Source organism: Lagenorhynchus albirostris, chromosome 11 (genome assembly GCF_949774975.1).
Source record: "Lagenorhynchus albirostris chromosome 11, mLagAlb1.1, whole genome shotgun sequence".
NCBI lineage: Eukaryota > Metazoa > Chordata > Mammalia > Artiodactyla > Delphinidae > Lagenorhynchus > Lagenorhynchus albirostris.
Window position 1 is genome coordinate 24,927,003 of NC_083105.1, and position 26,766 is coordinate 24,953,768.

Consider the following 26,766-nt stretch of genomic DNA (forward strand, 5'->3'; position numbering starts at 1 on the left):
GGGGGGGGCTGCCAAGTATTGTCGCCTCCGTCACAGTGGCTTTTCTCAGCGTTTTTGTGCCCGATGGTTTTGCTCCGCAATTCAGCTGGATAGCTCCAGATTCGCTCCCTCCCATCACCCCCTCCCTGCCACACTGACTCTCCTGTGGTTTTCCCCTCGTTCTCCCCGTACCTCTCACCGCTCCTTTTTGGGTAAGCAGTATTTTGCCTTCAGCTTGGGGAACGTTTGCTAATGACAGGATGTCTGAGCTTGTTCTGACCCTGAACTGCCTTGAACTCCTCTCTCTTCCTCCCACCCTTTCCTTTCTGGGATCTTATAATGTCACATGGCCATTAACAATTAGCTTTTCTTCTGCAAAAATGGCAAAAGCACTTAGCTGAAATCCCTGGCGCTCCTTCTTTATATTAATGTGTCCACCAGAGACACGTCGTTGGTCATGGATTATCAGCTCTTATTAACCAAACTAACTTTTTAGATAAAAAAGTGGCAAATTTTGTTTTGAGTTTTGACTATTCCTAGGGTCAGCAAAGTGTATCCCTGGCAGCCGCTAGACCTCCTGTCACTTATCAGGAAATGCTTGACTTAGACAATTCTTTCCTCCAACTTTGCTGATTCTTTCTCGAGGCTTTGTTGAAGGATTTCTTTTAAAAGGCGCTTGCGTATAGAGTAACAAATCTGAGTTACTGTATTTTAGACTTATTTTTTTGACTATTGGACAGAAGAAAATGAATGGGATTTAAGATCTTTGATGCCTTGAGTAAAGGAAAGCCTTCCTTGAAGGTAGAAATAAGGTTCAGCCACATTTTTTTTTTCAGCCACATTTTAAGAAAAAAATTTGCTAGCATTAATATTGATTTTGTTCAGTTCTTTTATGAGATTAAGTAGTTGGTTTATTTAATGTTGAGATGGTGCTTTGTTGATGAAGTCATTTCAGTCTTTGTAATCCTAGCACCTGCATACTTCCATAAACAACGGGTTGGAACAAAAGAAAAAAATGTGGCTATATTTAAGGAATATTCTTTTTTTTTTTTTTATGAGCGAGATTGTTGGAATTAAAAGTGATAACCTTTTTGGTAAGTTATCTCATAGGTCAGGAGCACTAAAAGTTTGAGTGCTGGGCTTCAAAGAAAATAACTTAGTCATTGAATTTAAGCTGTTTTAAAATTACTGTGCAAATATAATTTATTATTGATTTTTTAACAGCGAAAATAACATATTGGAATATGAATGGAAAGAAAAGTAAAGCCTGTTTGATGTTTGGGACATTACTGTTGATGTCATTGTAAGAACAGTCATGTCTTGCTGCTTATTGCCATTAAAATGTTGACACTATAAAAATTGTGAAAGGGATTTCAGTTTAGGGACCAGTCTCTGAATTGAGGGACTCCCTCAATTCTTTGTGAAATTAACAGGTCATACCATAAATAATCGATGTTTTATTTATTTATCGAAAGGTCATATTGAGGATACGCTGATTTTTTTTCCCACTACATATTAATTAGTGTCTAATTAGATAGCTCAAGTTTTATTCTCACTAGAAGGAAATCTACCAAAAAGTTAACAAAGATTTCTGGGTGGTGAGACTTATGGATGAATAAAAATACATTTCTTTATTTTTCAAATTTTCACATTACTTTTACAATCAGTAAAAAGAGTGTGTGAAGAATTAAAGTCTTGTTTAAAAGAAAAAAAAGAATTAAAGTCTTGTTAATATCCTAATTTGCCTGTTACTTAAAGAAGCTTTTATAAAATGTGTAATTTATTCTCATCCTCGGATTCAGGCCCATTAAAGTCACTTTTAGTGTGAGGTATTTGAAATAGTGCAGCTTGTGAAATGTACTCTGGTTACCTGAAGGAAAAAAGAGATACATAGTAAGGAAAGATGAAATTAGAATAATTAATTCTAATTAATTAATTAATTCAATGTATGGTAGCGATCCAGTGTGGTAGCTTTGTACACCAGCAATCTTGTTCTAATAAGTCATTGGTTTTACTAAAATAGAAAAATTAAATTTTATCTTTTCTGTAGTACAAAATAGCTGTGTTGAATAAGATTTTAAAGTATATAAATGTTGATATATTTAGTTTTCAGTTACTTGTTTAGTCCTACAATTATGGTGGAAAGAGATGGCATATAAAATAATTTACTCTATCAAGGGTTTTGTTTTTTCCCTTATTTTCAGTAATGTTTTTCTCCTTTTCCTTTATTGGTGAAATAGTACTAACTAAAAAACTGCAAATATTTTATTGTGAACAATGGAACTATAGTGGCTTCTGAGATGGATATTCAAAAGTGAAAATGATGATCCTTAATATAAAAAAATTTTCTGTGAACACAAAATTTTTGCGGTGGTATTTTCTTTGTTATTGTCTAATAATACTGAATATAGGGCATTACATTTTGAATCTTTATTACTGTTCTCTAGTCTTAATAAAAATAATAGCATCATGTCATGGCATTCATTTATATAGCTTTTATACTTCCATGATGTGTAATTACAATGAATGTATTGCTGTATTGTAGAAAAGAGACATATGTTAGAGTATTTTATCTATTTCAAAAGTTGCCCCCTTTCATACATGTGAAGGAAAAATAGTTTTGAGTTCTTTGAATTTTGAATGTGTAATTTTTGCTTAAACTTTTAAATAGAAAAATTATTTCAAATGCATTTTGTAAACTGTGGGATTTTGCATTTGAAATGATGAAGATAAACAGTAGGTTTATGGCATTTTTATATGTACTTCATATAGTATTTGTCAGGTAAAAAACTGCCTACAATAGAAAACCTGGTATAACTTGTGTTCAGCCTACAGTGTTGGCAATTTCTTTGACTGGTGATGAGAGGACCTATTAGACTGACTTTTTAAAAAAATGTCTATGAGCCAAAAAGTCTTACTGTCACCAGTGAATTCTTTGTCATTATTTTGCTCCCAGGCTTTTTTTTTTTTTTAACTTTTTATTTTGTATTGGAGTATAGCCAATTAACAATGTTGTGATAGTTTCAGGTGCACAGCAAAGGGACTCAGCCATATATATACATGTATCCATTCTCCCCCAGACTCCGCTCCCATCCTGGCTGCCACATAATATTGAGCAGAGTTCCCTGTGCTATACAGTAGGTCCTTCTTGGTTATCCTTTTTAAATATAGCAGTGTGTACATGTCAATCCTAGACTCCCTAACTGTCCCTTCCCGTTGTCAGCTACTTTGATATCTGCAAAATATTTGACCTGAAAAGAGGAATTGCCAAGGACCAGAAAAATGTATTGAATGTATTTGAGTGTCGCTTACCTTTCCTAGCCTGTTTTCCTCTCTCTTTTGGCCAGCTTGGAAAATCAGTAGACGTCTATGCGTAAATCTAACAGGTGGGGTGCCTACTATAAATAACGTATGTTCTGCAGTAACATATAATATTGAATATGGTATTTAAGGAGTAGATTTATAAATCCATGACATTCTGCAGTAACATATGATATTGAATACTGTATTTAAGGAGGTAGATTTATAAATCCATGACATATCGGGGTAAGCGAAAATTGCCTTTATTTTGATTTTTTTAATGTGTTAAAATTAGTTCACATTATTTGAGCATGTGTCATAAAAGGGAAGATAGCGCCAGATACATACTGTGTAGATTGCTTCAGTGTTGGGGAAAAATTTGCCTTAAGGTAGATAAAATCTATGTCTATATTTATACAGGTATAAGTACTTACTGGTTTTTGGTTTGGTATTGCATATTTTAATTAACTAAAGTGTAATTTTGATCTTTGAAGTTGTACACTTCATATGTGGCTATGTATCACTGAAAAATGGAAATACCAGACCAAATTGTACATTTTTGTCATTTTTTATATTAAAAACTGATTCTTATATAAATTGCATATTAGTATTGTTATTATCTCTTATTCAGATTTAAAAAACAGAACATGTTATTGACTTGACCTAAGAGTAGTCCATTAAAGTGAAAAACAATGAAAGAAGGTTTGCTTTCTTTCGTTTGTGGTAAGAGTTTAAAAGGTTAACAAAATCTCTTTTTAATAGCACATTTAAAAAAATAAATTTATTTTATTTTATTTTTGACTGCGTTGGGTCCTGCGTTGGGTCCTCGCTGAGCACGGGCTTTCTCTAGTTTCAGCGAGCGGGGGCCACCCCTCGCCACAGTGCACTGGCCTCTCATTGCGGTGGCCTCTCTTGTGGAGCACGGGCTCAGTAGTTGTGGCTCGCTGGCTCTAGAGCACAGGCCCAGCATTTGTGGCGCACGGGCCTAATCGCTCCGCGGCATGTGGGATCCTCCCGGACCTGGGCTGGAACGCGTGTCCCTTGCATTGGAAGGCGGATTCCCAACTACTGTGCCACCAGGGAAGCCCTAATAGCACATTCTTGTTAGTGTAAATACTTTCAAGAATACTCTAAATTTTGTATGCATATTTGTAAACAATGGGAAAAGGACCCAAGAATAATTTTTCTTTCACTATATTCATTACTAACTCACTTTGGTCTTATCATATATTTAATCCTGCTATTTTTACAGTTGATGGTTAATATTTGTTACTAGTGTGTGTTAATGTTAAATGATATAAACAAAAGTTGGTTAAAATTGGTATTAATACTTGTGAAAAATTATCAGGTAACAACACTGAAGCTCTTACTCCAAATTTAGAGGCATTATCCTTTAAATTAATTAATACATATTTTTAAGTATTTTATAAAATAAACTTTTGAAGTATAATATACTTCCAGGTTTTAATATTTTAATTACTGATTTGTATTGCTGTTTCTGGTGAGAAGGAAGCTTTTTGTTGATTTTTTTTTTCTTTTTGTTGATTTTTGAAGTAAGTTTTGGATTCCTTAAGCAGACGTTAGTCCCTTGAGCCCATCTTACTGAATTATTTTTAAGAAATGATTTTTTATCTATGGCTTTATTATACTTAATAAATATGCATTTTTCAGCTAATTCAGAGATGTAATCAGTAAGTACCTTTAAAGCATTTGTCATGTCCTCAGCATTGTGTTAGTCATTGTACGTTATAAAAATATACTTTAATGGGTAGAAATAATGGCAACATTGGTTGTCTGGAATGTTCTGTCCTTGGCCCCTCTTCTCATGTTTTACATGATCCCTGGGCATTCTCATCTGTATTTAGTGCTTTGTTCTTATCACCTATATGCTGATGATCTTCATATCTTTATTTCTAATCCAGACCTCTTTTTCTTAGTTCTTTTCTAGCTGTCTCCCAGATATTATTGCCTCTTGGCACTCCCTTACCAGAGCTGAACTCTTTTATTACCCCCCTACCTCTATTCCCAGCCACAGTGAATGCGCCACCATCAGCCTAGTCACTTAAGCCAAAACCTTTGGCAGCTTCTTATGTTTTTCTGTCATGTTCTTCTCCCTCTAGTCCAGTCAGTCACACCCAATCTTGTTAATTTTATTTCCTAAACATCTTTTAGATTTATCTTTTTCTGTTGCCACTTTCACATGTCAGGATTTTGGAATGCCTCATCTGAATTACTACTTCCAGTTTTACCCTATTTTAATCTAACAGTTATTCATTCTTACTTTATATACGTCTTTTTTTAAAAAGTATAGCTGATTTACAATATTGTGTTAGTTTCAGGTGTACAGTGAAGTGGTTCAATTATATATATACTTTTTAAGATTCTTTTCCATTATAGGTTATTACAAGATATTGAATGTAGTTCCCTGTGCTATACAGTAAATCCTTGTTGTTTATCTCTTTTATATATAGTAGTGTGTATCTGTTAATCCCATACACCTAATTTATCTACCCCCCCTTTCCTCTTTGGTAACCATAAGTTTGTTTTTTATGTCTGAATCTGCTTCTGTTTTATAAATAAATTGATTTGTATTATTTTTTAGATTCCACACATAAGTGCTACAAAAGAATATTGGTCTTTTCTCTGACTGACTTCACTCAGTGTGGTAATCTCTAGGTCCATCCATGTTGCCGCAAATGGCAATATTTCATTCTTTCTTTATGGTTGAGTAATATTCCATTGTACATATATACCACATCTTCTTTATTCATTCATCTGTTGATGGTTTGTGTCTGTCTTTTTATCCCTCTGTTCTTTTTTCCTTCCATCCATCCGTCCATTCATCTGTGCATCCATGTCTGAAGTGCATGCCTCCTCTATACCATCACTGTGGTCAGTGCTAGAATCAAAGATGAGGAAACTGGTGTGTTGATATTACAGTGCTGTGACAGTTGGAGAGAAATTCTCATTTTTGAGGACAAATGTCACTTCCTCTGATGTCTTCTTTGATCCATTCTGGCAGAGTTATGGTGATTCTGCTATAGCATTTATGTCTACTATAGTACTTAATATTGTATTGTAATTAATTATTTACAAATCATCTACCCTTTTGTCTGGCTTTGTGCTACAGAGGGGCCATGCTTTTTAAATTTTGGTATTTCCCCCATATTATGTATTGTTTGAGTGAGTGAAGTGATAGAATTAGGAGAAACAACACTGAATTAGTAAGTTAGGGTCAGATTAGTTATGACCTAGAAAGGGTCAAGAATTAATTTTGATACAGTAGAAAATAAAAAGCCATTAAAAGTTTTGAGTGTTGGTGCTACATGTAGGCCATGTAGGCTGTGTTTGTATGAGAGTAATTTGGATGCAGTTGGTAGGCCAATTTGGAGGGGCAATAATTTGGTATCACTGGGCCTTTTTAACTACTCGTGAGCTGTACTAACTTGTTAGTGAAAATGGAGAGAAAAGGGCTGTAATCTTCAAAGATTGTTATCTTTTAGACAAATTAGAATCTAAAATTACAATATATGTAAATAAAATATCTATTTCTAAAGGTCTAAAAACATTGGTCAATATCAAGAGTAAGATTTGGATAAAATTTCGTCCTTAATGAAATCCAGCTGTTTAACTGTATAGTACTAGACTTAAATTCATTAAAATAAAATACAGAATTGCATTCCAGAACTGCATTTAATGTCATTCCTGTTACCCTGATAGTTATGTATACAGTTGACCAGGAGATATGTTTTCACTGGAATTACTGTAATTAAATAAAAACTGCTTTATGGTCTACTTTTAAAATTAAAGACATTTTATTTAGGTTTTTATCAGTAAAATTGAGTTTTAAATTATATCTCTGATATAGTAAGTGTGTGATTAAAAACTAGATTCATTGGAGAAATCAGATTTATTTGAGAAATCAGATAATAATGCTTCCCCAAGTAATAACTGATAACTATGTGATCTTGAGCTAGTTACTTAAACTCTTAAGGGTCAGTTTCTTCTATAAAATTGGGAATGACAGAACCTACTTCATAGGGCTGTAGAAATTAAATGATATGTATAAAGCACTTTGCAAAGTACCTTGCACCTAGTGAGCACTCACAGTTAGCAATTATTTTTATCACTCTGTATTATAGCGGGGAAAACTTGGTTATGGTACTAGAATTGTTTTGCAGATCCATTCCTTCAGGTTGATGAATGTCTAAATAAGTGGTTCACAAGGACAATTGAATCAAAATAATCTCTGGCTTTTTAAACCGTACATACCTCCTGGATTTTCTAATATGCCTCTCCCACCAAATTTGAGAATCAGTGTGTTAGTGAGTTAGTGTTACTAATGGGTGTATGTTGTACCCTGTAGGTATATTGGCAGGAAGGGAATAGTATAGACTAGTGGACTAAATAATTTAGGATATTCATTGTTGTTTCTTATCTAATGATCATTAGGGATAAAACTGTTGTAATCTTCCTGATGAACACATTGATAAGCTTTTCCTTAGGGCCAAATTTTTCGTGTAACCATTTGCTCTGTTTCCCTTCTTCAGGCTTGTGCTATACCATTTCTTTGACATCTTAACAGGTTAGGCAATATTTGCTTTCCTTCTTAATGACTTTTGTATGTGACTCAGCTTTTCTGAAGTCAAAATAGAATAACAGGTAATACAACTTATCCATCAAGAGAAGAAACTGGTTTGGTTTTTCCCTTTGTCATAAAATCTGCTTAGATGTTTACTGTTTATTATTATGTTTTTGTTTATTATCTTATGTTCTTATAGGTCAGTGGCCTTAACCTGAGCTTCAGAAGCACTCTTGTTGATTTAAAAAAAGAAAAAAGAAAAGCTAGAAGCGTGTGTGTGTGTGTGTGTGTGTGTGTGTGTGTGTGTAAAATCTCAAGCTCTGTCCCAGAGCAACTGAATTGGATACTCTGGGTTTGGGTTTTTTTAAAAACATTCCAAGTAATTCTTGAGTTTTAGAGTCATTGTTCTAGGATTTAAATTTAAAGTAAAGGCAAAATGATTAAAACTTTCATCATTCCATCCTAATTTTTCTCCCTTTCTATTCTATTTTGTATTTGCTAGTTTAATCATGTTTGGGGGGAAGTTTTCTTAAGTTGATGTATAAAAGTCTTCTGTTCCACTTATTTACTTTTCCCTTTAATGAATGTTTTTGTCTTGCTTTTTTAGTTTGTTTTGTTAAAAGGTAAACTGAGGCACATTAAAATTTTCAACTTTATTTGAGCGTACATTGATTTGAATCAGGCAGAGCCAAGCCAAAGGTGGTTAGGAGTGCTCCACCAACAGGAGCTAGGGTGGAGGTTTTCATAGAGAAGGTGTGGAAGCGAAGCAAGGAAGTTATTTGATTGGCTGTAGCTTAAGTGGTTACCTTATTTAGGAAAGCCTAGTTGGTTGGTTGTGATTGCTGGTTCTGAAGTATCATTTCTTCAGATTCAAGTGTATTGAGTGTAGCTTAGGTTTTGGTTTGTTTACTGCCACCTCAGTCTAATGCCCTTCTTGTTTAATTACTTTAGTTTCTTATCAGTGTCTTACTGTTTTCTGTCTTTATGATCTCAATTATTATGTTTTAAAAATTACCTTTCAAATATAAGAACATAAAATAATGTAGAAAATAGACTATAATCTAAATTTCCAGTGTGTCTTTTTGCAAATGTACGTAAATGTATTTTATTTTGGAGGTTTTTCCATATCTAAAGATCTTCCTTTATTTTTAATAGTTGTAGTACTTTTGTTGGATATATGATCACTCAGTCCTGTGTGGATCTTTGGGTTGTTACCTATTCTTTTGCTATTACTTTGCCAAATGAACAACATATACATACAACATTTGCATAAGCAAATGCGTGATTTAGATTCCAAGAACAAGGATTTCCCTAAAATTCATATGTTGAAACCTAATCCCCAGTGTAGTGGTATTTGGAGGTGGGACCTTTGGGAGATGCTTATGCCATGAAGGTGGAGCCCTCATGAATAGACCTAAGAGAGATCCCTTTCCCCTTCTGCTGTGTGAGGACACAGTGAGAAGGCAGTCTGTGAACTAGAAAGTGGGCTCTCACCAAGTACTGAATCTGCAGTGGCCTTAATCTTGGACTTCCCAGCCTATAGAACTGTGAGAAATAAATTTCTGTTGTTTATAAGCCACCTAGTCTAAGGTATTTTGTTATAGCAGGCCCAACAGACTGAGAAAGTTAACTTCAGCAATCATAAATTATGTCAATAGTATGATGTGATGAGAATAGCACTTCACCTCTATGGTCTTCCTCCCCCAAAATTATAACCCCAGTCTAATCATGAAAAAAACATCAGACGAATCTCAGTTGAGGGATATTCTACAAAACAGCTGAACAGTACTCTTCAAAACTGTCAAGGTCATCTAAAACAGGGAAAGTCTGAGAAACTCACAGCCAAAAGGAGCCTAAGAAGATGATTATACTGTAATGTGGTATACTCCATGGGATCCTGGAACAGAAAAAGGACATTAGATAAAAACTAATGAAATCTAAAGGAATGACTTTAGTTAAATATATCAGTTTTCGGTCAATAATTGTGACAAATGTACCATACTAATAAAAGATCTTAATCGCAGAAACTAGGTGTGTGGTGTAGGGAAACTGTACTGTCTTTGAAATTTTTCTGTAAATCTAAAACTATTATAAAATAAAACATTTAAAAAAAAGATAGGTGCTTCTGTAATTCTGTTTATAGCCAAATTACCTTTTTTTACTACTACCTGAATGTATGAGAGGCTTGTTTTCTTATAGCCTCACCAGCTGAATGTGTTGTCAAACTTCTGGAATTTTGTCGGTTTCATAGATGAGAACTGGTGTAACTCAGACTATTGTGTTTCTCTCATTATGAATGACATTGAGTATTTTTTTTTATATGTTTAATGGGCATTTTACTTATTTTCCCTTTCTGTGAACTCTCATGTTCTTTATTTTTCTATTTGGTTGCTGGCCTTTTTTTTCTTGATTTCAGGATTTCTCTATAGGGAGATGAGCCCTTTATTTGTGATATGGGTTGCAAATATATGTTTAGATTCTTTGATATTTTTTCACACAAGTTTTTTCCTTTTTTATATGGTAATTTTTTAATGTTTCTGGATTTTGAAATATAGTTGGAAAAGTCTTCCCCACTCCAAGATTATAAAGGAATTCATCCAAATTTTCTTCCAGTACTTGTGGTTTCCTTTTTTACACTTAGATCTTAAAATTTGAATTCTTCAGTTCCTCCCAATCATTGAGGCATTTTAAATGCTTAACCTTTTCTTTCAAATTACTCCTGTGTAAGCATGCCTGTGGTCTTATACGTACCTTAAATGATTTATAGTAGAAGAAATGTTTATACATTTACTTTTGGTGGATATGAAGTTTTAACTTTCTAGAAAATGTATTAAGCATTTCATTGTATCTTAATTCCAAATCATAGTTTAAAAATAATTTTAAAGTAATGAAGACTCCTTTAAAGTTTGTTTTCACTGTTATACTGTAGTATATTTAGCGGTATTTTTTCTTCTAGATTATTAGCATTGTGGATTATTCATATATTAATTTAGTTTTTTCCCCATCCTGTTTCTCCTAAGATTACGGTTTAGATTATTAAACCCCTCTGTGATTTATCTTCCATCTTCCTTAGAACTCCTCACTGGTTTTATGGCCCCTTTGATATTAGTAATCTCTTTATTTGGTATTATTTAGAAATTTAATTAGCAGGCCAGTTAGCTGTTTTAACTCATCAAGAAGCTGGAAGCAATAGTGTCAGCAGATGTTGCCTAACGTAGGGTGCTGATTTCTTATAACATTTTATAAAGGTTTCATAGTTTCCTCGCACTACTTGTGATGAACTATTATTGCTGAACTATTATTGCTGAACTGAATCTTAAGACATTTGAGAAACTATCTGATAGTGTGGAATGTTGGCTCCTAGAAAATACTACCCAAAATAACATGGTGAGTTTATTGCTTATTGTAGTAAAGGAGAACACCACCTTTCCTGAGTTGGTAGGATCTGCTGGGGGAAGAGGAGGGGTACGTGTATGGGTGAAAAGAAGAGCAAAGTTAGGAGGGTGAGTGAAGTTGGGATATTTACTGAGGATTTGGAATCTTTAATGCAGGTATTTCAGTGCAGGAGCTTGATTAGAATTAGTAGGGATCATGTAATAGTTTAGGATTGATAGACGTAGCAAAACAAGGGTTTTAAGGTGAGATTTTTTCAGAGTTTTGGAAAGTGAACAATCATTTGCTGCTATTTATTGAAAAGTTGAATAGTGTGATGTTGGTTTATATGGGGTTTTGGGGAAGTTCCTGGAATGAACAATGAAGTTATTTGCAATTCTTATCTGCCTGGGCAAGAGTTTCCTGGAATAGTGAAGTCTTGTTGTTGAAGACAGCTGAATAGTGATGCTAATGTAGACCGTAAACTCTGGGTGCAGATGGTTTTAGTTCTCAGTGCCCATTCAGAACCACAATAAGTTTGAAAATGTATTTATAAAAAGTCTAATTCTCAGGCCCGTCTACAAAGACAATACATTCTGTTGGTGAGGGGTTTGACATTGAAATTTTTTCGCCTGAGGAATGAAGCCTAGTAGGTAGTTGGATATATGTTTCTGCAGCTCAGAAAAAAGAGTAAAGTATCAGACTGGAAATTTGGGAGTTACTCTTTAGATTGAACTTGTGTGCCTAGGTGACTTTGCCTTAGGAGGAAGCATAGTAAGAAGAAATCTACTTGGGCCTTAATAGTGCTTAATGGCTATAGTGTGTGTGTGTGTGTGTGTGTGTGTGTGTGTGAGAGGGAGAGAGGGAGGGAGAGGGAGAGGGAGAGGAGTGGAGAGGAGGAGGAGGGAGGGAGGGAATACATTCCTCCTACAGAGGAGTGGCCAGAGAGGTAGAAAAAAACCCAGGATATTGTTTTGTGATCTCTGGAGGTGTGGCTGTAAAGTTGGGGGGTCAGTACACAAAAGCTTTTTGTGCCTAAATGGAGGAAGATCTATTGGCCCCAGTGATGAATTTTCACTCAACAGTTCTGTGAATGTACGAAATATAGACTGTTCACAGAACTATTTGTTCTGTCATGATATTCTTCACGTAAGAATTGCCTAGTGGGCAATTCTGTTTGCAGGGTAGGTATTTGAAATTAAGAATATTTTCTTAGAAGTAATTTTACCGTCTTGCTCCCACATGACCCCATAGAAGTTACTTGATCTCTCATTTTGACTGTGATTGAGGAAGGGAGGTCATTGGTGTGTAGCCTGCAATTTTGTATACAGTACGTATATTTGCTGTTCATAATTGGTCTCAAGTCAAAAAAATGCTTTAATTTTTACATTAATTTTAATATCTGCTTACTTAAAAATAACAAGCATTAAAAATGAACATAAATATTTTAAAATGAAAAATATTAAAAAAATATGGTGAGAAGGGTAGCATTGTTTTATATATTTGCAAATCTCTTTAATGTCTATCTCAATAGAAGACAGCTGGCTTCTCACAACTTTTGTGTTTCACTCTGTTGCAGTATTCTGTGAAATGTAGTCTGGAAAACTCCACTTTATACTCGTGAGAGAAAAGTAAAAAAGGCAATTAAGTTTTTAGTATTATAAAAATAATTTTGACCTGAGGAGCCCCCCACCCCCACCTTTAAAGATTCCACAGACTATACTTGGAGAACCTCTGCTTTAGAGCAAAATGGAATTGGATCCTAATCCTGCCCTTGATCATCCTCTCTCAATTGGATATTCTTAGGGGCTATGTCTATTAAGCTGTAGTAACTCACTGAATTCTATTTCTCAAATCTATTCCTGGCTGTCTTCTTCTATGAATAGCCTTGGAGCTGTAGGCTTTGATTCTTATATTCCCTTACCTCTTTTGGAAATGACAAGGCTTACTAGCTATATGATCTTGGGCAGATTCATTAACATTTTTGAGTCTGTTTTTCTCATTTGCAGAAATGGGCAGAGCAATACGTACCAACTCATAAGTCTTTCATGGAAATCAAATTATAATAGATGATTAAAGTTATATACAGTTGCTAATAAAATCTTATAGAGCTTAGCAAAAAAACCGCTACCTGAGGTATGCTCTAATTTTGGATCCTCTCTTTTTTTATAAGTTACTCTAGAGAGTGACTTTTTTTTTTAACTGCTCTCCTTTCTGTCCTGTCCAGCACTTATCTGGACCTTCCTTCTTAGAGCTAGGTCCTACGCAAGGAAACGGGATTTAAAAACACAAACAGCGAAACATCCTTCTTTCTCTGAAAGTTTTCTTAATTTTGTACTTAAACTAGTTAGAAACAAATAGGAACATGCTATATAAACGATGTACAATATATGATTATGAGAGCATAGTGTAGGGAATACTCTGTTCTGTCTAGGTAGAAGTAGAATAAGGAAAGGAAAAAGGATTAGTACGCGCCTTATTTCTCAAAAACTGGTTTTTGTAACTCCTAGAAGAAATAAAAACTGTTAAGCACCCAGCCAATTCATGTTTATTGAGTGAAGCAGTGTGTTAAACCCTATTCTGGGCGATATTAGTTAAGAGCATGGACTAGGTAGGGTCTTACACTGTTTGAATTCCAACTGGCTCTTCCTTTTACTAGCTGTAACCTTGAGTGAGTTTTACTCTTCAGTGACTGAGTTTCTTTAGATATGTAAAATGGGGATAACTTAGTATTATAGGATTACTGTGGTAGTTAAAAGGAGTTAATGTAAATAAAGTACTAGAACAGATTGGCACATCATATTATTAACTACTTTTCCTATTACATAAAATTGGGAAAAGACATCATTTCCTTGATAATATTAACTTCTAGTAGTCTCACAGAGATCTTTTATTTTAAAAGGATTGCTGAAAAATTGTATGATGTGAAAGGTTAATTTTGTCTTTTTTCATTTTCTTGTTATTGTTATTTAAAGCACATTTTATTACTTAGACTTGCACAAGAGGAGAAAATTGATAAAAGGCCAGATCTCATAACAGTTAAAATATATTTTACCTAAATTTACATTAATAATCTTAGGTACTTTTTTCCATTGAATTTATTATAGACGCCTTCTTACATGATGTTGCTAGAGAAACTAATGTGTAAAGAAGTACTTAAACTTAAATCTCACTTGCTGAGAGAAAAACTGTTCATTAGTACCACGGGGTACTAGTCATTTTCTGTACATTTCTAATCATTTGCCAGTGTATAGGGACATAAACTTGTGAGTTACCTGGTTAACTTTACAAACAGAATTGCTCATAATTCTAATGTTGAGACTGGTTTACTTGAACAGATCTTTTAATGTGGTAAATTAAATTTTGGATCAAAACCAGTGTCGGGTTGAGCAGTAAGCTATAACAATTATTGCATTCTAGGACAGTGATTATTAAGAGGTAAGAGTCATTTGAGCAATCAGTGAAAATCATTATTAAATTTAATCCCTTCTGCTTACAGAAATAATAGAAAAAGAATAGAAACCTTTCTCCTTTCCTGTTTCTGAGGATGTCAAAGAGATAGTAATGCTAGTGAAATGTGTACATGGAAGGCAAATACACATCAGCGCTCCAGGAAAAGCTTAATTGGTGTTACATGCTTAAAACAAGAGACCTATACTGCCACTTTTTAATTTCCAGATAAAAAATCAAGTTTGAGTGTCAGAAAAAAAAAGTCTTATTTTCTCCTTGGTGAAAGAAGCCATATTTTTGGAAGCAATTGGAACCACAAAGGAGTCTATTTTGGACTCCAGGCACTTAAAAAAAAATCTACTAAATTGAACATGCTCACTCACTGTAATTAAATGATAACCCCCCCCCATGTTTGAATAAAGTTAGAGTAAAATACATTCTGGGGTTCAGTAATAATGAATTCATACCCATTTTACTGTCTCTTACTACTCATGAGTTCTGGAGAGCCTTGGTGAGTGCTGTTAGGTTTTCTTTCCTATTGATTGTTTGCATACCTGATGACTTGGATTTTAATCACATTCAGCCTGCTGTTATGGAAGCAATCATATAAATGAACATGTACTCAAGTGCCTAGGAGCTCAAAGCATGATAAAAACAAGAATTGATTTTTCAAGCATCAGGTCAAATTCTGTAATAAATATTTATTTTTAATTTCTATATAAAATAATCAAATCTTAGCTGATATCCACATATTTCAAACAATATCTGTTGTAAGAATGAAATAAGAAAAAGATTCTCATAATGGAATTTAACCTTATTTTTTAGAAAAGAAATCACATTCACAGAGATGGGCTGATAAGATTGTGCAATAAAATTTTTGTTTATAATACTGAGTTTGGTTCTTTCCTTTTCTCTGGTTAAATTCTTTTCCAGTTTAAGAATGTTTTTTAAAATTGTGTAGAAATTTTATTACAGTGTGTCATCACTCCATTTAGAAAGTTCAGATCATCCACCTATACTGCAGTTAATTTGCTCCATTTAAAGTATTTTGGATGAGATGATTGCATGCTTGCAGAGACATCTGTGTGCAGCGTTTAAGAAGGCAGGTGAGGGGCTTCCCTGGTGGCGCAGTGGTTGAGAGTCCGCCTGCCGATGCAGGGGACATGGGTTTGTGGCCAACGGGAGAGGCCACAACAGTGAGAGGCCCGCATACCTAAAAAAAAAAAAAAAAAAAAAAAAAGGCAGGTGAGGGTGTGCTAGAAGCTCTGACTGATTTGTGGCCTTCAGTCCCTGTGTAAGACTACTGACTGATGGTCATGGCATGTTCAGTACTAACTGATGACTAGTAGGCTTTTCTTTAGTTTGACCGTACATTCTTTTCCTACCAGTTGTATGCCAGCTTTACTTGTAATTACATAATGTAATCAAATATTACCTGAACCAATAAAATATCAGTGCATAAGGAGAGTTATTTCTGTGAAAACTTTGGAAAGACTTGATAAAGGCAGGTTGCTAAAAAAAAAAAAAAATCTGTGGAACTAGATGTAAGGAAGACAACTAAAAGCCTGGAAGGGTGATACAAATCTAGAAGTTTGGCTTTACAGGTGTTTTCAACTTTTCCCTTCAATTTAAAAACAATTGACTAGAAATGGTAGAGTCTTTATTGGCACATGGGTTTATGTAAGAAATTCTGTCGTGGCCTTTGTTTTACAGCAGAAGATTGGTAAGCACATTTGAATGTTTTAAGTTAAAATGCGTAAGGTAATTTTTTCCCTTTTTTTGTGATTCATTGAATTACTTGATTAGTGGACTGGTCCTTAGGTGGTTCACCAATTGTGTTTAGTGACTATACCATTCTATCTCAGACATTTTTCTTGAACTCTGACTTGAAAGTTGGTAGTAGGATTGAAGCATATTTTCAAACTTTAACATGGATTTTGTAGTAAAATTGGAATATTCTGTGATTCCATAGTTAATACCACTTGTGGTTATAACAGTGGTCATAAAATTTTGTATTCAAGCTGTGTCCTTTAACAAGACTTTGTATTAGTTACCTAGGTTTGGAAACCCTCTTATGCTCCTTTCTAGCCTTGGTTGCCCCTTTTTAAAAAACACAGAATGGCTTCCTTTTGAATTTCCTCTTCCAAGGAATCAGCTGATGCTTCTACGGCTGACTCTTGAGCCAGTATAATGGTTTCATACAGAGGTGTCAAAATATTTCATTTTCTGGTGGCTGTTAGATTAAAATGTGGAACAGTTCAATAATTATAGGTTACTTGGAAAATTAAAAGGAGGATATTTCCTATTTATGTTTATTTTACTTCTTATCTCAGGGAGCTAAAAATACCTTTTAAGAATTAATGTCAACAGCATCGGACTGCACTTGAATCTTAGGAGGCACAGTGCCCGGAGAGGGCCCCAAAGCTGTTTTGCTGGCTGCCTACTCTGGAGCAGCTGACTAACCAGCTGCAGAGCAGATTGATCTGGTCATAATTGCTTTCATCCTGGAGCAGAGCAAGTTAACACAATTTAAATCAAGAGCCACATTAGAGGATCCTGACCTCAGGATAACCTCTCATTTCCTACCTTTGAGAGAGGGAACAATTCCAGTCACTTCCCTAACTTCTAGCCACAAAATAGCTTGGGAACATATAGCCACATCTAAAGATTGTGATCGCTTGACTTTTTTTTATACTTTATACAGGTGGATTCAGAACAGTAAAAGGAACAAGTCTTAATGTAGTATTGTTAGTTGAATAGAGAAATAATCCCTCCCCTCCTCTACTCATTTTTTTCCTATTGAAATCTCCTAGACCATTCCTATAGAAGCAGTATAGATAAAATAGACCTGAGACTGTGTTTTGTAAGCCTGCCTTTTTCCTAAAAAAGCCACCAGAGTGTGACAACTCTCTTGTCTGTGTTAGATAGCAGACCAGTGTTTCTTGATGTATACATTTTTGGACCACTGCTTTCTTTTGATAAATCTGGGCCTCCCATTATTCTCTGAATACTCATACCAGTCACTGTAGAGGTTTTATTGAGCTTTATTTTCTAGAGGTTTCAGTTTTATGCTGTGACTCACATGACAGCAAAGATAATTTCACATATGGAAAACTATAGATAAGAGAGACTGAGAATTGTGAGCAATTTCCGATTCATAAACTATAAAACCATTCTTCTCTCCCATTCATTCTTGGGAGTGACATTATTGAAATAACCCTGAATCTGCTCTAATTCATTAAGTATAATTCACATAGTTCTTATTTCAGTTGTTAGTAATTCAAGTGCTCAAGTGCTCTTGGAGGACATACTGAGTTAGAACAAAATAAGAAGCAGGAGTAGAAATCATTAATCATTAAAAATGTCATGCAGTGAGAGGATAAAAGGAAATAAGGAGGTAAATATATTCAGATGTTTTGTAAGTATTAAAATTGTGTTGACTTATGTAGTTAATACCTTTCTAATCAGAAAAGGACCCAGTTATCTAACCAAGGTCACATCCTTTGTGTATCCTCTGTGTCAGTGGTGACATTGAGCCACCTATAATCTTGGCTAAATTCCCATAAGACCAATGATACAGAGTTCCATTTCTTATTTCTTAACGTCCAGAGTTATGGATACATTATATTCCTAGTAGTGCAAAGCTAATTGATTTATATAAGGATCAAATTATGGGTCTTAGCCTTAACCAAATACTTTAAACAAGCATGTGTTACTAATAACTGACTTTTTGGTGGGGGTATAGTGGAATTTAAATAACACGAATCATTCAGAGATGATGTCTACTTTTTTCATGTCTGTTTAGCCTATATATTGCAATACACTAGATATAACATCAGATATTATATAATATAATATGTCAGGTAGTGGCTATGGTTTATTATACTTAGAATTTAATGGAGCTTTTCATGTAGATATTTATTTTACTTTTTCTTATATGAAGGACTGGATTATACTGCCCATTAGTGACAAAAATGGCTTGCTATGTATGTATTGATAGTAAGGGTAATGTCTGTGTTCATACAGTAATGGATGTGGCCTATTTATTTCTCTCATGGAATGTGTCATACTTGACAATACTGTCCTCAAAAAGTTTATTAATAATTTTAAATAACATCATTTAAAAATACACTGACTAGGAAGGCTGGATAGCTGCTGAAGGTTTGTCCTTCCCTTTGTCAGATACCTCTTCTCAGAAGTGTTGAAATATAACCAGGAATAGTTGAAAAATTTTCTTAACCATTTGTGGAATTGAATCTGGAATTTATCTTTATGAGTCTGCTCAAGGAGTAATGTTTGTAGGCCTACTGAAGGAGGAAGGAGGAATACTTACAGGTTTCCTGCAAATGTACTATTTATAATATCATCTACTTTGTATAAACATAGTTTATATTTAAAAGAAATAGCAGATAAGATACCCTCATTAGGAAATAATTTGTTAAGCACATTTTGGTAGGATAGTAAGTAAAATCTGTTGACTTTCAGATAATTTTATATTGCTAAATTTGCTTTAAGTTGTGGTTTTTCTTTTGAAAAAGATTATCACAAGTGCTTTGACTTATTTTACTCAAGAATATTAACTCAGTTTCACAAAAATTAAAAGGAAAGGCCGTTTGTGGTTCCCTTGTAATCTGCACATGAACCAACTTATTTGTGTGTAGGTTAATGGAAAGAACACATAGGATTTGAATTTTGGCTTTATCATGGTTTACTCAGTGTAATGACTCTTCGGTGAGTTACTTAAGTTTTGAGATTTTATTTTCTCATTTGTGTAATGGGAAAGGTAAATAATAATACCTTTTTTTTATCTCATAGAATTATTCTGAGAATCAGGTAAGATGTGAAGACTGTAAATTCCATAAGGCTAGGTACATACTGGTGTTATTCATGTTATTTTAACAGTAACTTGGTAAACGAATTATCTGTGTTGTGGCTATCAATGCGTATTTCATCTTTGAAGAGAAAAGCAATTTTATCTTAATTTTAACATTGAATGATATTTAAGGACAATTCTAAAGCTTAAAAATGTTTATGGATAAATATAATAGATATTAATACAATAACATATTCAGAGGATATTTAATTTGGCAAAAAAATATTTGTGATAAATAGACAAAGTATTGGTGTCTGAAAGATTTCATTGTAACCAAGTAATAACTTTTTGTAAGTTCAGCACCTTCCTTATATACTGTGCTGTCTCATATTTGTGGTGACCTCTTAAGTCCTTGAACATATTAAATAGTTTTTTCGTGGATGAGACTAATGGTAGGGCTAGATTCCCAGCTCTCTGCCTAAAAGGGAGGAGTAATTTTCTAATCTTAAATTTTTTTCAAGGCAGTTTTTGAAGTTCATTTGTGTAACATAGGGGAAAATATTTTCATTTCCCCATTTTAGGGAGTAGAGTAGAAGACCAAGCATACTAAAGTGATTTCCTGTAATACTTGCTATCTTTCTTGATAGTACCCCCTTGGAAGGGTTGTTGTAAAGATATGTTTAAAGCACAGAGAGAAAACAAGATGGAAAGAAGCAGAACAGCATAAAAAACACCTATGTATAATTGGAGTCCCAGAGTACTGTGTTCCAAATGTTTGTTTCCTCAAATTTTTTATTTAAAAAAATTTTTTTTTGCGGTACGCGGGCCTCTCACTGTTGCGGCCTCTCCCATTGCGGAGCACAGGCTCCGGACACGCAGGCTCAGCGGCCATGGCTCACAGGCCCAGCTGCTCCGCGGCATGTGGGATCTTCCCAGACCGGGGCATGAACCCGTGTCCCCTGCATCAGCAGGCGGACTCTCAACCACTGCGCCACCAGGGAAGCCCTCCTCAAATTTTATATGTTGAAATCCTAATGCCCAGTGTATTGGTATTAGCAGGTAGGGCCTTTTGGGAGGTGCTTAGGTCATGAGGGTGAAGCCCTTACACATAGGATTAATCCTCATATTAAAGAGAACCCCAGAGAGCTCCCCAACCCCTTCCACCATGTGAGGATGCAATGAGAAGTCTGCAACTTACATGACCATGTTGGCACCTTGATCTCACACTTTTAGCCTCCAGAACTGTGAGAAATAAATTTCTGGGTTTTTTTCCTTCTCTGATTGCCGTGGCTAGGACTTCTGTTGTTTATAAGCTAGTCTGTGGTACTTTGTTATAGCAGCCTGAACAGACTAAGACATTGATGAAATAGGGGAAAGGGGCAGAAGCAGTATTTGAAGAAATAATGACTATTTTTTGAAACTTAAGACTACAAACCAGTGATTGACAAGAAGCCAGTGAACCCAAAACAGGATAGATAACAAAGAAAACTACACTTAGCCTTAGTTCTTAGAAACTTTTTCATAGCACCCCTAATGCAAAAGAAGTAACGAATAGTTCTGTTTATTAGTAGTTAGGTCCAGATAAATGAGCAGTAGCAGTTAGTACAGTATCTGACAGATGTTGCTGTGTTTTCTTCAGCACACAGCTTGGGATCAGTGCTAAAATCCACATGTAAAAGAAAAACCTTAAAAGCAGTCAGAGGGGGAAAGACATGTTACTTAGAAGGAACTAAGAATTTGGCAAGTCAGCTTTTCAGCAGACTATAGAAGTCAGAAGACAGTGGAAAGACATTTTTAAAGTGGGAAAGAAGATACTGCCAACCAATAATTCTATACTCAGTGAATATATCCTTCAAAAAGCAAAGTGAAATAAAGATATTCTTAGGTGAATAAAAGCTGAGAGAAGTCATCAGCAGCATATCTCCACTTAAGGAAGTTCACCAGGATAAAGAAAAAAATCTCAGATGGAAGCATGATGGAATGAAGAGTACCAGATAGGTGAAATATGGTAGGCAGGATCATTGACTGCTTAAACCAACAGTATTAACAATGTCTAACAGTGTTATATCGGGGAACAATGTAACATACAATAGTCTCCCCCCCACCCGCCCCAATCCATGGGGAATATGTTTCAAGACCCTCAGTAGATACCTGAAACTGTGGATAGTACTGAATCCTATATATATGATGTTTTTTCTTATACATACATACCTATGATAAGTTTTAGTAGAATATCCAAATTGCCAGCATCACTATGCTTCCACTTTGGGGCTATTATTAAGTAAAATAATGGTTACTTGAAAGCAAGCACTGCGATGCCCTGACAGTCAAGCTGATAACTGAGATGGCTACTAAGTGACTCATGGGGCTGTAGCATATCCAGCATGGATATGCTAGACAAAGGGATGATTCACATCCTGGACAGGACGCAGCTGGACAGCGTGAGATTTCATCACACTACTCAGAATGGTGTGCAATTTAAAACTATGACTTGTTTATTTCTAGGATTTTTCATTTAGTATTTTTGTACTGTAGTTGACTGCAGGTAACTGAAACCACAGAAAGTGAAACTGCATATAAGGGGACTACTGTATGTATGATATGATATGTATTATATGATAGCAGTAGCAAAAAAAAAAAAGTAGATGCAGTTGTAACAATCATTGTTGGGGACATGGTAAAAGTACTAATGTAAGATAGAAAATAAAGGTGCTGTTTTGTATCTTTTACAGTAACCACTGAAAGAGTGATGCTAAAAGATAACAAGCCTATAGAACACATAAAATAGAAGAATAAAAAATACTTGATTAATAGAAAAGAAGGAAGGAAAAGAAGAACAAAGGATAGAGAACAGTGAGACAAATGGAAAACAAATAGAAAAGATGGTAGACTTAAACTCAACTATATCAATAATTAAATGAAATTTAATGTTCCCATTAAAAGATATCATCAGACTGAATAAAAAAGTATAGCCTATCTGTAAGGTGCTACAAATTATAAACAGAGAGGTTCAGAGTAAAAAGGTGGAAAACAATATACTGTGCAAATACTAGCCAAGAGAAGACTGGTGTGACTACACTAATGTTAATGGCTTTAAGCCAAGAAACATTATTGGAGGTAAAAAGGGATAATTTTATAAGGGTCAGCTCATTAGGAGAGTACAATAGTTCTAATTTGTATGCACCTAATTGCATAGATTCAAAATATATGAAGCAAAAATTGAACTACAAGGATAAATAGATAAGTCCATAGTTATACTTGTGGATTTATTAGACCTCTCTCATAGACTCTCTGATAGGATACACAGACAAAAAAAATCAGTAAAGAAATGAATAACATGCTATTCAAAAAATATTTGAGGGGACAAAGACAATTACAGAAATGACTCACAGGTATAACCTTATACATCTAACCCTTACCTCACAACAAATACAAAAAATAATTCAAGGTGGATAATAGACTTAAATTGAAGGACTAAAACTATAGCTTGTAGAAGAACTTGTAGAAGAAGATAACTTGTAGAAGAAAATATAGAATAATATTTGTCATCTTATGGTACTAAAAATTTCTTAGGACACAGAACCAATCATAAAATAAAAAAAGAAAAATACTGGACTTCATCAAAATTTAAAATATTTGTTCCTTAAAAGACAATATTAGAACAAAAACAAGCCACAGAACAAGAAAAAAAATTTTGTAATACATAGTTTGACAAGGGACTTATATAATACATAAAGGAATTTTAGTAAGACACATAAGTTGAGTAAAAATGGACAAAAGATTTGAAGATGGATTATATTATATGGATAATCACATGAAAAGATGGTCAAAATCATTAGTCACTAGGAAAATGCAAATTAAAATGACAGTGAGATGTAACTCATCAGAATGGCTAAAATTAAAATAGATAAAATCAATGTTTATGAGGATGTGGAACAACTGGAACATACATTGCTGGTGGGAATATAAAACTGGTACAATTGCTTTGGAAAATTGGACATTCCTTAGAAAGTTAAACATCTACCATATGACCCAGCAAAAAAGATTTGTACGAAAACGTTCCTGGGAACATTCAAACACTGGAAAACAACGCATGTGTTCTTTAACAGGCTAATGAAGACAAAGTGGTATATCCATACAATGGAATACTCTTCAGCAACAAAAACAAACTGCTGGTACATACAACATGGATTAATCTCACAGTCACTATGCTGAGTAAAGAAGTCAAACATGTAAGAGTATGTACTCTTATGTGATTCAATGTACATGGAATTCTAAAGAATGTACTACCTCAAGGGGCTCGCAGACAGGAAGCTGCTAATGGAGATCTTTGGTCACCTTCCAGCACTGTGAGCTCTCTTTCAGTGTGCAAAGTTCAAAGAAAAACTGGTTTTTTTTAAAGTCACGATCTCTAAAACAAGTAGCACCTCACAGAACGCTAAGATGCTGTGGAATCCCATTTGAAAAACTGTACTGTGATTTATTTCCTTTCAAAACTGGAAATGATGTGAATTTTGATTAGATGTATAGGGCATGTATCTGTGAGTCACTTCTAGAATTGTCCTCTCAAATAGTTTTTGGATGTGATGATTATAAGTGTCTGAGGGCTGGCTTCTTCGATTAATGCACCTTGGATACTGAAAAGGTGCATCTAGAATATCTGATTTATGACGTGGAAATAATTTTTGTTTCCAAGCCCCACCCCTACCCCCCGCGGCAGTGCATGAGAGGAAAAATGAATTTCTCAGAAGACTAATACTGCTCTTCCGTTTAGTTTCCTCCTTAATGTTGTCATCACTTTGGGCTACTTTGGACTGCTTGTTTTCTGAAATAAAAAAGCAGTATGTGATTGGAGTAGAGTCAACAAGCAACAGTTCTAGAGCTAAGAATGGCTTTACATTTTTAATGGTGGTTTTAAAAAAATTTGGCAGGTGCTGTATGTGGTCCACAAAGCCTAAAATAGTTTCTGTTGAGTAATACACAGATAAAGTTTGCTGACACCTGAACTAGAGAATCCTATAATGCAGCGGTCCCCAACTTTTTTGGCACCAGTGACCGGTTTAGTGGGAGACAGATGGGGAGCGGCAGATGAAGCTTCGTGTACTGGCCCGCTGCACGGTAGCAGTCTGCGGCCTGGGGGTTGGGGACCCCTGCTCTAATGTATAGTTATTTTCAGTTATTTCAAAAGTATGCTATAAATATTTTATGTTCAGTTAATTGTTTTGATGTGAGAAAACAATTTGTCATAGATACAGTTACTTTAACAGCTTTGTTGAAATATAATTTATGTACTATAGGACTCACCCCTTTACAATTCACTGGTTTTTTTAAAGTTATTTCTGAGATATACATTTTAAAGTAATAACTAGAATTATGACTTATGACATTATACCAGAATGTATAAGATTTTTAGAAATTTCATGTAATGTCTGAAACATTTATATTAACATATTTCCATACAAATAACCCAAAGAAAGTTTAGTATTAGTTGGTTTTTTCTTTTAATACTGCAGGTTCTTATTAGTCATCAGTTTTATACACATCAGTGTATACATGTCAATCCCAATCGCCCAATTCAGCACACCACCATCCCCACCCCACCACAGAATTCACTGGTTTTTAATATATTTACAGTTCTACAAGCATCACTATAATCTAATTTTAGAACATTTTCATCACCCTCCCCCCCAAATAAAAACCTTGTACCCATTCCTCCCCTTCCTTTCCCATCCCCTGCCTTTGCCCTGCAAATGTTAAATAATATTATTTAGCTCACTAGTTTGAAATGAAGTAAGGTTAATCTTTGTGCTCTTTCTAGAAAAAGGGGTTTGTTGAGTAAATAGTAAGGTAAACAAAGCTACAAGAAAAATAAAAGTAGAAGTTTAAGAAACCAAAATACATGTACTCTAAAAACCAGTATAACAGCAATTGACAATAAAAAAGTTATTAATCAAAGTGTATTCTGAGTAGAGTTCTTTCAATAAGTTTTAAAAGTCCATGGAAGAATTCATGAAGTCATAGTTTAATTTATAGCATTTTTTTCCTTAGTGGTTTATGCAATTATGCTATGCTCTATAATAGATGGAATGTTAGATTTGGTGAAATGTGTATGTTTGAAATGATGTATGCATAAGTCAGCTATTCCAGAGATGCAGAACATTTAAAGCAATAAAAATATTAAAGTTAATCACTAAGATTAAGATTTGGTCTAAAAGAAAAAGCGACTTACGTTTGAAAGTAATGAAATATCATTTATCTAAAATTTTAGCAATTCAGACCTTTCATTAATCCACCTTAATCTTTTCCTTTGATATTTGAATAGGTGAGAGTTTAAAATTTGTATGTAGACATTAAATTTGAGGCTTCAAGGTTTTGCTGAACTCTTGAGATTCTGATTTTGTGTTTTAAGATCTATACATTGCCTAATTTATAGAGTACAGAAATGCTTGTTCTTTTAAAGTTTGGGTTTTAAAATAGATATCCTCGTTTTGGTCTTGATTATTTAATTTCCTCACAAGTCATGAGAAGACTCAAATAGCCTTCATTCAACTAGAGCTTTGTAATTCTAAATATTTGCAGAATGTTATCTTAAATATTTAGAATGGAGAAGTAAAATTATATAGGTGGTGCTGGCTGTTGAGCTATTTTCTGTCAGCTTCAGGTTCATCCTTCTAAACTTTATTTTGTGGTGTATGTTTCTCTTTTGCCAGCTGGTTCCCTGTCACGTTCTGCAAATAGGAGATACCAGTGGGAGACAGTAAAGCCAGACGGGGGACAGGGGATTTGCTCCTCCTTGTTTACCTCTTCTTCCTGTCAGTATTTCCACAGCAACAGGACCACACCCTGGCAGGAGTAGGAGTGGTAAATGGCTCCCGTTTGCCGTTTGCAGGGACCCTCCTTCAAGTTCTTGGTGTGCTTCCAAGAATGCTTTCTTTTCAGAGATTTGGGTCCTAGTTTCATAAGGTTTCTCCACGCCTTTGAGTTTTATTCTTTTTTTTTTTTTTTTTTTTTTTTGCGGTACGCGGGCCTCTCACTGCTGTGGCCTCTCCCGTTGCGGAGCACAGGCTCCGGACGCGCAGGCTCAGCGGCCATGGCTCACGGGCCCAGACGCTCTGCGGCATGTGGGATCTTCCTGGACTGGGGCACGAACCCGTGTCCCCTGCATCGGCAGGCGGACTCTCAACCAATGCGCCACCAGGGAAGCCCCAGGCCTTTGAGTTTTAATACTTCCAGCCACTTCCCTTTGTTTCCCTAGCTCTGGGGTCATAGC

The 26,766-nt window shown here is 34.9% G+C and overlaps 1 protein-coding gene across 8 annotated transcripts in view; it reads left to right on the forward strand.

Annotated features, from left to right (window-relative positions):
• Positions 1–26,766, forward strand: part of CDK17 (cyclin dependent kinase 17) — a 97,078-nt gene that overhangs the window by 1,204 nt on the left and 69,108 nt on the right. For 2 of the 8 annotated variants that reach the window (XM_060164848.1, XM_060164851.1), the window contains exon 1: positions 1,055–1,073. The exons of 2 other annotated variants lie outside the window; for them this stretch is intronic. Coding sequence is in view for 2 of the 6 variants with exons in the window: in XM_060164857.1 (XP_060020840.1) it covers positions 995–1,073 (79 nt within the window). In the remaining 4 variants the exon portion in view is untranslated. Of the gene's footprint in view, positions 1–99; positions 192–717; positions 781–970; positions 1,074–26,766 lie in introns of those variants that run through there. 4 more of the 8 variants (XM_060164853.1, XM_060164855.1, XM_060164857.1 and 1 more) reach the window with 4 other exon arrangements.